The 11,024-nt window shown below is 61.2% G+C and overlaps 1 protein-coding gene across 1 annotated transcript; it reads left to right on the top strand.

The window, feature by feature from the left end:
- The first annotated feature begins 3,419 nt into the window (after window positions 1-3,419).
- Window positions 3,420-4,024, top strand: LOC105182519 (uncharacterized). The gene is made up of 2 exons (XM_011140006.1): window positions 3,420-3,580; window positions 3,625-4,024. The coding sequence occupies exons 1-2, from the start codon at window positions 3,420-3,422 to the stop codon at window positions 4,022-4,024; spliced, it is 561 nt and encodes a 186-aa protein (XP_011138308.1).
- The last annotated feature ends 7,000 nt before the right edge of the window (window positions 4,025-11,024 follow it).

Below are 11,024 nucleotides of genomic sequence, written 5' to 3' on the forward strand. Positions count from 1 at the left end.
GGTGTCGAGGAGGGAATACGGCAATAGTTCTCCTGACTCCCCCCACGACGGTCCGGTTGATAGACATCCCGCAGGGGTCTTAGTCGGTAATAGTTCGACATAACCCTCGACCCCTCCAAAGGGTCGAGGGTATCCATGACGGATTTCCCCTGCGTTACCAAAAAGAAAGGGCACGTCGAGTTGGGTCCGGTTTGTTGGCTGGCCTCCAGGACCAAGGGGGGCGGTGGGCGCATGGGCGTCGCCGCGGCCGTCCCCCAACGCGGAACCCGTGGGGGAGGCGGGCGTGTTTTATTGCGCCCGTCACTTGGGGGTATAATCGTTGTCAGGGAGACAACGGTGGCGGATGCAGTAACGCACCCGCCGGTGTGGGTACCGCCGAGTTGGTGTCGGCCGGGAACAGCCAGGGCGGTCGCCAGTGTTCCCGATCGGCGGAGGGGGGAGTGTTGGCACCTTCTCGTGTTGAGAGGGGGCCTCCCTCCCCTGCCGCGGTGAGGGGGATTGGCAGAACTGCGAGACCGGGTCACAATAGGACCCTTCACTCGGATGTACTGACTCGGGTGAGGACATCCACGGGCCCGTCTCAGTAAACGGAAGCGGGTGGTGGATGAACGCAGGTCTGGGTGTGGGCTCGGACCTGTCTCACTCCATCTCGAACACCGGAGGTTGGGTTGGGGGAGGGAGATGGTACCCCCCTCCCCCGATTGCCGCTGGAGACAACCGTTGAAATCACGTTAGAGGGAAGGAATGGTACCCCCAGGGGATTTTAGTGAGTGCAAGCCCCATATAACCCTCGGGCTTCTCACAGGGCTCGAGGGTATCCGGTAGGGATTTCCCCCTGGGTTACCAAAAAAAGAAAAGGGGGCACGTCGAGTATAATGGAAGCCTGTGGCAACGAAAGTATGGGGAAAGGACCACGAATGGAGCCCATTCCCAACCTCTCCAGAGGAGGAGGAACCGATGGAGATGTCCCTCTGGAGCAGAGACGGAAGAGAAAGGAGGAGGAACCGATGAAGGTGACCCCCCTGGAGCAGAGACGGAAGAGAAACGGAACGTCCGAGCCTATGAAGAAGCTGGAGCTGAGGACACAGGACCGGTCGAAGGAAGAAGAGGACGTCAAAAAGGTGAGGAAGGCGGACCCAAAGGGGACACCCCCAACAACCTTAGAAGCGGAGTCGGTGGGAGTGTCGCCCCTGGTCAATGACCCCCCCATACTCCCCAGGGGAAGGGGGCCAAGAGGTAGGGACACTCCACGCGTGTATAGGTGACTTCGCGGAATGTGAAGCACCCGCGATTGAGGCCAGTACGGCCGAAGCCCCCTCGGGGGAGATTGAGGCGGCCCAGCCGCCAGAGGTCCTACAGGCCAATCTCGGCCACGGCGTCCAGGCTCAGGACCTGTGGGTTCACAGGATCAAAGAGCTGGGCGCGGGGCTGGGAATAGCCACCGAGCCGCAATGGCTGCAGAGGAACAGCGTGAGCTTGTTCGGCAGCCAGGACAACTCGGTAGTTGTGGTGGCAGACCCCGCGGCGGGGATCTCTCCCTGTGAGATCAGGGGAAGGGGGTCCTCGTACGTGGCGGCCGACTGTGGGTCCATTACGGTGGATGGGGGTTTACCTCCACCACCGTAGAAACGAGCAAAGTCTCGGAAACCTCGCCCGCATTAAGGGGGTCCTCGACGGGATCGGGAAGGTAGTACGTAGGTGCCATCCCCGACCCGTCGTCATTGCCGGGGACTTCAACGCCCACGCGGAAGCGTGGGGATGTGGTCCCCGGTAGCGGGACCCCAGGGGCGAGGTCGTGATAGACTGGGCAGCGGGGTTGAATCTCCTGTTGATGAACAGGGGCCAGCACCTGTGTGCGGCCGGGGGATCAATCGGTCATTGACCTGGGCTATCCCCTCGGCCGCCTGGATGTCCCAGGAGTGGATGGTGGAGTTGGAGGGCGAGACACTGTCCGATACCGGTACATAGTGTGGGCCCTCTGCCTCCCCAGACCTCCACGGGTGCGGGCTCCCCGCTGCACTGGGGAGGGGGACTTTCCCCTCCCTAGGAGGTGGGCCTTCAGTCGACTGGGTGTGGACAGGTTTCGGGCGGTCGTTCTCATGACTACCTGGCACCTAGATGGGGAGCCGGGTGAGTGAGCCCCCAGCCCCTACGAGGGGGCTGGGGAACTAGTGCGTATAGTGGCGTCGGTTTGCGACGCCGCTATGCCCAAAGCCCACCCCCGCCGTCGTCGGGTCGCTTACTGGTGGACGGAGGAGATCGCGGAACTGCGCGACTCCTCCATCATCGCCAGGCGACGTTATTACTGTTCGATGGCCCGACGAAGAGGCGGGGATGCCACGAGAGCGAAGGAGGGCTACCTAGCGGCTAGGAAAGCCCTCCGAGACGCCATCGCCGAGGGTAAGCGAGCAGCCTAGGAGCATTTGACGAGCTTCCTGGAAGATGGTCCGTAGGGGCGCCCGTACAAAAGGGCAGAGGGGAAACTCCGCCCTTAGGCGCTCCCGTCAACGACGTTGGGCGGCCGGGCCCTCGAGGGGCTCCTCGACACCCTCTTTCCGAGGGTGGAAGGGGGCCCTCCCAGAATTCCTGCCCCTGAATTGGGGGAGGGGGATTGGGACGAGTACCTGGCCGTGAGTCCAGAGGAGCTCGTCAGGGCCAGGAGGAAGCTCGGGGCCAAGGGGAAAGCCCCCAGCCCCGACGGAATCCTGGTCGCGCCTGGGCTCTCGCTCTCGGCGAGGGAAGCCTGTCCACAGCCCTACACGGGGTGTTTAGCGGGTGTCTCAGAGAAAGGGTGTTCCCCCAGCGTGGAGGAGGACCAAGTTGGTCCTCCTCCCCGAGGCGGGCAAGACACCCGGGAGTGCGTCGGCCTACAGGCCGATATGCCTGCTGGATGAGGCGGGTAAGATGCTCGAGCGCATCATTGCCGACCGCCTCGACCAGCACCTGTCCTCAGAGGGGCCGAACCTCCACGGCCGTCAGTACGGGTTCAGGCCCAGAAGGTCAACGCTAGACGCGATCCAGTACCTCCGGGACCTGACCCGGGCGGTCGTGGAGGAGGAGGGCGGGGTGTTGCTGGCGGTGTCGATTGACATTAAAAACGCCTTCAACACCTTGCCCTGGCCGGAGATCGGACGGGCCCTCGAACACCACGGGGTGCCCATCTATCTCCGGCGATTCCTGTCGGCCTACTTTGGGGACAGGACCTCGCCTTCCTGAGGGAGGGCAGGGTCCAGGGCCGGCGCATTATGGAGCGCGGTCTTCCGCAGGGGTCGGTTCTCGGCCCCCTGCTATAGAACATCGCGTTCGACCGGGTGTTGCGCGCGCCTCTCCCCACAGGCTGCCACGTCGTCTGATACGCGGACGACACACTAGTGGTAGCCGGTGGTGAGAGCTGGGGGGAAGCCCACCTCTGCGCGGAGATGGCGGTGGCATCGGTAGTGGGTACCATCGGGGACCTGGGTCTCAGGGTGGCGCCCCAGAAGACTGAAGCCGTGTTTTTTCTCGACGGAAGTCGAGGGGCGCCGCCAGAGAAACGGGTCCTGGTCGATGGCGTCCACATCCGCGTCGGGCCGACGATCAAGTATCTCGGCCTGACAGGCGCTGGAGCTTTGGACCCCATTTCAGGCAACTGGCCCCCAGTGTGCGCGAGGCCGGACTGGCACTCGCTAGTCTCCTGCGCAACCATGGGGGTCCAGGATGGAGGTCGCGCCGCCTGTACGTCAGCGCCGTCCTCTCGATCGCCCTGTACGGGGCCTCAATATGGGCGCCCCAGCTTCGGGCGTCCCGCGACGGCATTCGTCGTCTGCGGGCCGCCCTGAGGCCGTTGTACGTAAGGGCGGCCAGGGGATTCAGGACGCTGTCGTACATGGCGGCGACCACCCTAGCCGGGTCCCCTCCCGTGGAGCTCATCGCTGAGGAGCGAGCCCTCCTTTACTCGAGGGTGAAGGAGCTCCGCGAGGCGGGGGAGCAATCTCCACCGTGGACGCCACCTTGCCGTGGTGGGGGAGCTTGCATGCCCCTATGATGTACAGAGCTGTGCCGACGGGGGCTTCGGCCCCTGGCAGGTTCTACCATGACAGAGTGATCTGTACAGAGGGGTCAGACTAAGAGCGTCCATAATACTCCTGGATGGGCAGCTGCCTCCAGGTTTCAACCAGGGCCTGGCGGATCCAATTCGTGGGGCCCAAAGGACCTTACAGCGCGGGCAGAACGGGCTCGTGAGCCGGGCGAAGGCAACCGTTCTAGGGGAAGGAAAACCTTGATTGCAAACCCGTACTTGTCAGGACGTATAACCTGACACAATTGCGAGGGGCCAGGGTGTTTTGGCACTCTGGTACAGGGGACTCAGGCAACCCCGGCAGACCTTAGCCTATCACGCCGTAACCCTAGGTCATGTCTCTGGGGCCGGGGGTCTTGCCTTAATTGGCCGGACCGTGAGGCGGGTCCTCTATAAAACACCACATAATCCTACGGTTGAGGCATGCCACGCTTATGGAATGAATGGCTGGTGCGTGACCTGTCGCTAGGGATTCCTCACCTTGGGCACCTGGCGAACCCAAGGGACAAGCTAGCCTTACGCCGGGTAATGCGGGGGCTCTACCCGGGGTCGACTTCCACTTCCCGCCGTACTCGTGGGACCGAAAATGAGATTTCAGAAAATTTTAAAACAAAACTTCTCCGAGTCTTCGGACACAGAGTCCCGAAAAGACGGGTGTAGCAACCCGCCTAAGGGTTCACCACCTGCTTCGGCAGGTGATATTTTAGAGGGAGAGAGAGGAGGAAGGATGGGCAGAGATCTGCCGGCAGGTACCATCTCTCCTCCCCCCGGGGAGAGAGAGCGCATGGACCTCGGAGGAATAGCCTTCGGGGGACCACCTACTGAGGGCAGTCCATCCCTCTCAACGGCTACTGGCGACAGTAGCCGGGACTACCGTCCTCACCGGAGGATTGGTATGGTAAGCTCTGCGCGGAGGATAACCAGAGCGGCCACAACGTGGGACAGGCATGCCCCTGGCCCTGGGGTCCGGGGTCCCCGCGGGCCAAGGGACAGCGGTACCAGGGGCCAACAGACCCGGCCCCCTCTGCGCAAAAAAGATGCAGAGAGAGTCTGCCCCCAACAACAACGAGGGGGCACTTGGGGCCAACCGGGGGAAAGAGGATGTGGGGACCGGGAACAGAGAGGGGGTGTCGGGGGCGAGAATCGCGGGGCCGGTCGTCGTCACCGACATGCTCCTCTCTCAGGGATCCAAATTTCAGGTTCGGAGAGCAGGGGGGAAGGCGCTGTTGCAACAAACAGGGGCAGACAAGAGGGACAGCAGCGTTGTTACGGGGATGAAGAGGGTGAGGTCTTCCACTAGTGGAGGATCCACATCGGCGGTGGAAATTGTAGAGGGCCCGGCCCCGGCCTTAATACCAGCCAAAAAGGAGAGGGGAAGACCAGCCACGACCTATGAAGGGGTAGGGCTCAAGGAGAGGAGAGAGAAGGCGGCTAGGGAGAAAAAAGAGGAGAGCCTTAAGAGGCTGGAGAAAGAGGCGTGCAGCCTCCTCGAAAGGGGGCTCCTCCATACTCTAACGTACAAGCGCCCCTCTGAGAAGGTGTTCAGAGATGCCTCCTTTCTGAACCTCTTCAGGGGGGCAGGTTCGTCGGAGCTGGTCGACGAGGTGGGGCGGGCCTTGGGGGCAGTGAAGCTGGTGGCGATACGCTCGAATACTCTCAAGGGGACGTTCACAAGCTTACTGAACCGGGCTGCTGCCACCTCTCAGGCAGCTCTGGCGACCCTGATCGCCAGAACAGCAATACAGGAGGAGAATGGAGCAGAGAGGCCAGAAGTGATGAGGGACACAGAGGAGCTTAAGGAGGAGATTAGGGGACTGCGGACGGAGAATATGAAGCTCCAAGAGGAGCTTCAGACGACCAAGGCCCTGATGATCTCCACGCAACCCACTCCTCCAGATCCGTCCAGGAGAAGGAGGACTTACGCAGAGGTGACGAGTGGAGAGGCAACTACCTTAACTGAGGAAGAAGTAAGAGAGGAAAGAAAGAGGAAGAAGAAGAGGAAGAGGAGGAGAGTGGCGAGAATCAACTCCCCCTCTTCCTCCCATGGTGAGGAGGTGAGGCGGGGGCTCTCCCGGGGGGTTACCCCGTCTATGACGACAAACTCCCGGGCGAGACTCCCTCTCCGACATGGAAACCCGAACCTGTGAGGAAGCAGGGGGACCTGGATGCCTCCATGGCTAACATGGCCCGTACATCCAGCGGCGGGGTGGGACGACTGATTCATCAGAAGCCTCACCTCGTCTACGGATGGGACGGGAGCCGGGACGCGGAGGGGGTGGGGACCCCTGTACCGACCCAAGGTAACAAAGACAAGGAGAAGGAAGAGGATCGCGGAAGGAAGGAGGGCCAGGCCCAGGTTCAGCAAACTCCGGCGGATCGAACGAGGAAGAGAGAGAAGGCCAAGGAGAAGAAGAAGAGGAAGAAGGCGAGGGCGAGACTCCAGAAGGAGAGGGAGAAGGAACTAGCCCAGGAAGGAGGAGCGGGAATCCCGGCCAAGAAACTGGAGGGGCTGGGATACGAAGGAGGCCTAGGATGGGCGCTTCGGGTAGAGGAAAGGAAGGAAGAGGCCTGGTCTCGAGTCCCAGGAAGAAAGGAGAAGAAGAAAGAAAAGGAAGGGGTAAAAATAACTCCCACTACTCCCCCTACCAATCAGGTGGGGACAAAGAAAGGAAAGAAGGGGGCGAGACCGGGTCAGCCGAAGCCGCCGAAGAGCGCTGCCGTCGCCATAACCTGCCCTCCGACCGTTATCGGGAATTTATGGTAGAGGCCAGGCGCCGGATTAGACCAACAGACCTGGGTATTCAGAGGTCCCTGAGGTTAACTCAGACCCTGAACAAGGACATGTTGGTTGAGGTGCCTGGCCTCACAGCGGGGGCAGCCGCCGACCGGCTTGCGGACGAGCTCCGCAAGCTGGCGGCGGAGAAAGGCCCCACTTTCCGCATCCGTAGGCTAGTCAAGATCGCAGCGTTGCGACTGACCGGCCTAGATGCGACGACCGGGGCCGACGAGGTGTCACCAGCGGTGGCCCTCGCCAAGGGATGCACGCCGGAGGAGGTTTCCTCCGGCGGGGTAAACGTCTCCCGTTAGGTAACTGGCACGGTGGTGGCTCGGTGCCCGCTGGCGGCTGCCGCGAAGGTAGCCGCCGCGGAGCGAGTCCTAATTGAATGGACTCGCGCCGGGGTAGTGGCGCTGCCCTCGCGCAAAACTATGCTACCGGTGCTTGGAACCGGGGCATGTGCGCGAGCGGTGCGATAGCGCCATCGACCGCAGCGGACTGTGGTATCGCTGTGATAACCCCGGCCACCGCGCCAGAGGATGCCAAGGGGCGGCTCGCTGCCCGGTCTGCGCCGAGGCGGGCAGGCCCTCCTATCATAAGATCGGAAACCTTCCTCCTTCAGGAAAAGGAGGGGGATTAAGGCGCGAGAGCAGGGAAAAGGGAAGGCGGAGGGAGTGCTGCCATCCGTGATCGAGGGAGCCGAAGAGAGGGAGGCCCGACCCCCTCTGGAGGTCCCCGTGGACCGGACCCTGCAGCCGGAGGAGGGCAGTCCGGCCCCCTCTGCAACGAGGGACCAGAAGGATGCTCCGGGAGGGGACCACGAGGAGAGGGACTCCTGTCTGGCGTCATGGGGGCTCACGGAGAGGACTTCAACATCCGTTCAGATGGAGAAAGAGCAGCTGTCTCAGAGGAAAAGGAGAGAGGACGAGCGGAAGGACAAGGACGGGACCAGCGGATCTTCAGAGGAGGACCAGACGAAAAAGGTAAGGCGGGTGCAGTCCGCGGACTCTCCCCCAACCACCTTAGTAAAAGGGGAGATAGAGAGTGATACACCCTGTCTCCCCTCGTGATCGTAGACGACTCCCCCTCATACCCCCCAGAGGAAGGAGTGGTCCAGACAGGGACTCCCGAGAGGCTCCCCCGTGGACGCCACCTTGCCGTGGTGGGGGAGCTTGCGTGTCCCGAAGATGTACAGAGCTGTGCCGGCGGGGGTTTCGACCCCTAGCAGGTTCTACCATGCCGGAGTGGTCTGTACAGAGGAACCAAACTAAGAACGTCCATAATACTCCTGGATGGGCAGCTGCCTCCAGGTTTTAACAGGGTCTGGAGGGCCTCACTCGTGGGGCCCAAAGGACCTTACAGCGCGGGCAGAACGGGCTCGTGAGCCGGATGAAGGCAACCGTTTTAGAGGAAGGAAAACCCTGATTGCAAACCCGTACTTGTCAGGACGTATAAGCTGACACAATTGCGAGGGCCAGGGTGCTTCGTCACTCTGGTACAGGGGACTCAGGCAACCCCGGCAGACCCTAGCCTACCACACCGTAACCCTAGGTCATGTCTCTGGGGCCCGGGGTCTTGCTTTAATTGGCCAGACCGCGAGGCAGGTTCTCTATAAAACACCACATAATCCTACGGTTGAGGCATGCTACGCTTATGGGATAGATGGCAGGTGCGTGACCTCTCGTCAGTGGTTCCTCACCTTGGGCACCTGGCGAACCTAAGGGACATGCTAGCCTTACCCCAGGTAATGCGGCGGCTCTACCCGGGGTCGACGCCCACTTCCCGCCGTTCTCATGGGACCAAAATGAGATCTCCAATTATAAACAAAAACTTTTCTCCGAATGTTCGGACTCAGAGTCCCGAAAGGGCTGGTGTAGCAACCCGCCTAAGGGCCCACCACCTTCGGCAGGTGATTTTTTGACCGAGGAAGAGAGAGGAGCGAGAATGGGCAGAGATCTGCCGGCGCGTGCCATCTCCCCTCCCCCCGGGGAGAGAGAGCTGATGGACCTCGGAGGATCAGCCTCCGGGGGGCCATCCACTGAGGGTTTTAGTCCATTCCTCTCAACGGCTACTGGCGACAGTAGCCGGGATTACCGTCCTCACCGGAGGATCGGTAAGGTGAGCTCTACGGTTAGGGTCACTAGAGCGGCCACCCAACGAGGGACATATATGTCCCCGGGGTCCGGGGTCCCCGTGGGCCTGGCGACACCTGTACCGGGGGCCAACAAGCCTGGCCCTCTCTGCACGAAGAAGAGGCAAAGTGAGTCTGCCCCCAATACCACCAAGGGGGCACCTGGGGCCAACTAGGCTGGTACTGAGAAGGGGGAGGTGTGTCGGGGGCAAGAATCGCAGGGTCGGTTGTTGTCACCGACATATTCCTCTCGCAGGGATCAAAGTACCAGGTCCGTAGAGCAGGAGGAAGGACAACGCTGCAGCCAATGGGGGCCGACCTGAGGGGCAGCAGTGCTGCCACGGCAAGGAAGAGAGAGAGGCCCTTCACCAGCGGAGGATCAACGTCGGCAGCAGAAGTTGCGGTAGGTCCTGTCCCTGCCCTTATACAAGAAGTAAGGGGCAGGGATACACCAGCCACGACCGGCAAAGGGGTTGGCTTGAAGGAAAGGAGAGAGAAGGAGGCGACAGAAAGAAGAGAGGAGCGCCTCAAAAGACTAGAAAAGGAGGCGTTGAGCCTTATAGAGAGGGGGCTCTTTCATACGTTGGCGGATAAGCACCCGGCTGAACAAATGTTCAGAGATGCCTCCTCTCTGAACTTGATCAGAGGAGAGGGTGCAGCGGAGCTGGCCGATGAGGTGGGGCGGGCATTGGGGGCGGTAAAGCTGGTGACGGTCCGATCAAACACACTGAAAGGAACGTTCACCGGTTTGCTGAACCGGGCTGCTGCCACCACTCGGACAGCTACGGCGACAATGATCGCAAGGACGGCAGCACAAGAGAGAGGAGGAGTAGAGAGGCCGGAAATAAGGAGGGAGATAGATGAGCTTAGGGAAGAAATCAGGAAGCTGCAGGAGGAAAAACTTAAGTTCCAGGAGGAGCTTTGGACGAGTAGGAAGCTGAATATCCCCACTTAGCCCCATCCACCAGAGCCACCCAGGAAGAAGAAAACCTATGCTGAGGTAACGAGTGGGGAGACGTCTACCTCAGCGGAGGAAGAAGGGAAAGAGGAGAGAAGGAAGAAGAAGAAGAGGAAGAGAGTGGCGAGGATCAGCTCCTCCTCTTCCCTTCACGGGGGGAGGTGATGGAGAGAGGGCCTCTCCCGGGGGCCTACCCTGTCTACGATGATAGACTCCCGGGGGAGACTCCCTCTCCGACGTGGAGACCGGAGCCTGGGAAGGTACAGGGGGACTTGGACGCCTCCATGGCGACAATGGCCCGTGCATCCGGGGGCGGGGTGAGGCAACTGACGGAACAGAAGCCTCACCTGGTCTGGGGATGGGACGGGAGCCGGGTCGCGGAGGGGGCGGGGACCCCTGTACCGACCCAGGTTCAGAAAGAGAAGGAGAAGAAAGAGGACTGTAGCAGACGAAAGGGCCAGGCCCAGGCCCAACCGACGCCAGTGGACCAAAGCAGGAAGAAGGAAAGGGCTAGGGAGAAGAAGAAAAGAAAGAAGGCAAAGGCGAAGATCAGGCAGGAAAGAGAGAAGGACCTAGCCCAGGGAGGAGGACCAGGAATTCCCGCAAGGAGACTGGAGGGACTGGGAGTCGAAGAAGGGCTGAAATATGCCCTTCATGTGGAGGAAAGAAAGAAAGAGACATGGTCCCGAGTCCTGAGGAGAAAGGAGAGGAAAAGGGAAAAGGAAGGGGCGAACAAGGCTCCCACACCTTCCCACACCAACCAGGCAGGGGCAAAGAGAGAGAAGAAGGGGGTGAGACCGGGTCGGCCGAAGCCGCCGAAAAATGCGGTCGTCACCATTACCTGCCTCTCGATCGCTATCGGGAATTCATGGTAGAGGCCAGGCGCCGGCCAGTAGACCTGGGCATCCCGGGGTCCCTGAGGGTTACTCAGGCCCTGAACAGGGACATGCTGGTCGAGGTGCCTGGCCTCGACGCGGGGGCAGCCGCCGATCGGCTTACGGAAGAACTCTGCAAGCTGGCGGTGGAGAAGGCTCCGGTTTTCGCATCCGTAGGCTGGTTAATATCGCAGCGCTGCGACTGACCGGCCTGGATGCGACGACCG

The sequence above is a fragment of the Harpegnathos saltator genome, unplaced genomic scaffold (assembly GCF_003227715.2).
Source record: "Harpegnathos saltator strain DR-91 unplaced genomic scaffold, Hsal_v8.6 scaffold783, whole genome shotgun sequence".
Taxonomy (NCBI): domain Eukaryota; kingdom Metazoa; phylum Arthropoda; class Insecta; order Hymenoptera; family Formicidae; genus Harpegnathos; species Harpegnathos saltator.

What these genes read in the sequence shown, in the direction of transcription:
- LOC105182519 (XM_011140006.1), top strand. Translation starts at nt 3,420, where the DNA reads ATGGCGGTGGCATCGGTAGTGGGTACCATCGGGGACCTGGGTCTCAGG. An exon ending in CGCGTCGGGCCGACGATCAA is followed by an intron (nt 3,581 to 3,624) that starts GTATCTCGGCCT and finishes ACCCCATTTCAG; the next exon opens with GCAACTGGCCCCCAGTGTGC.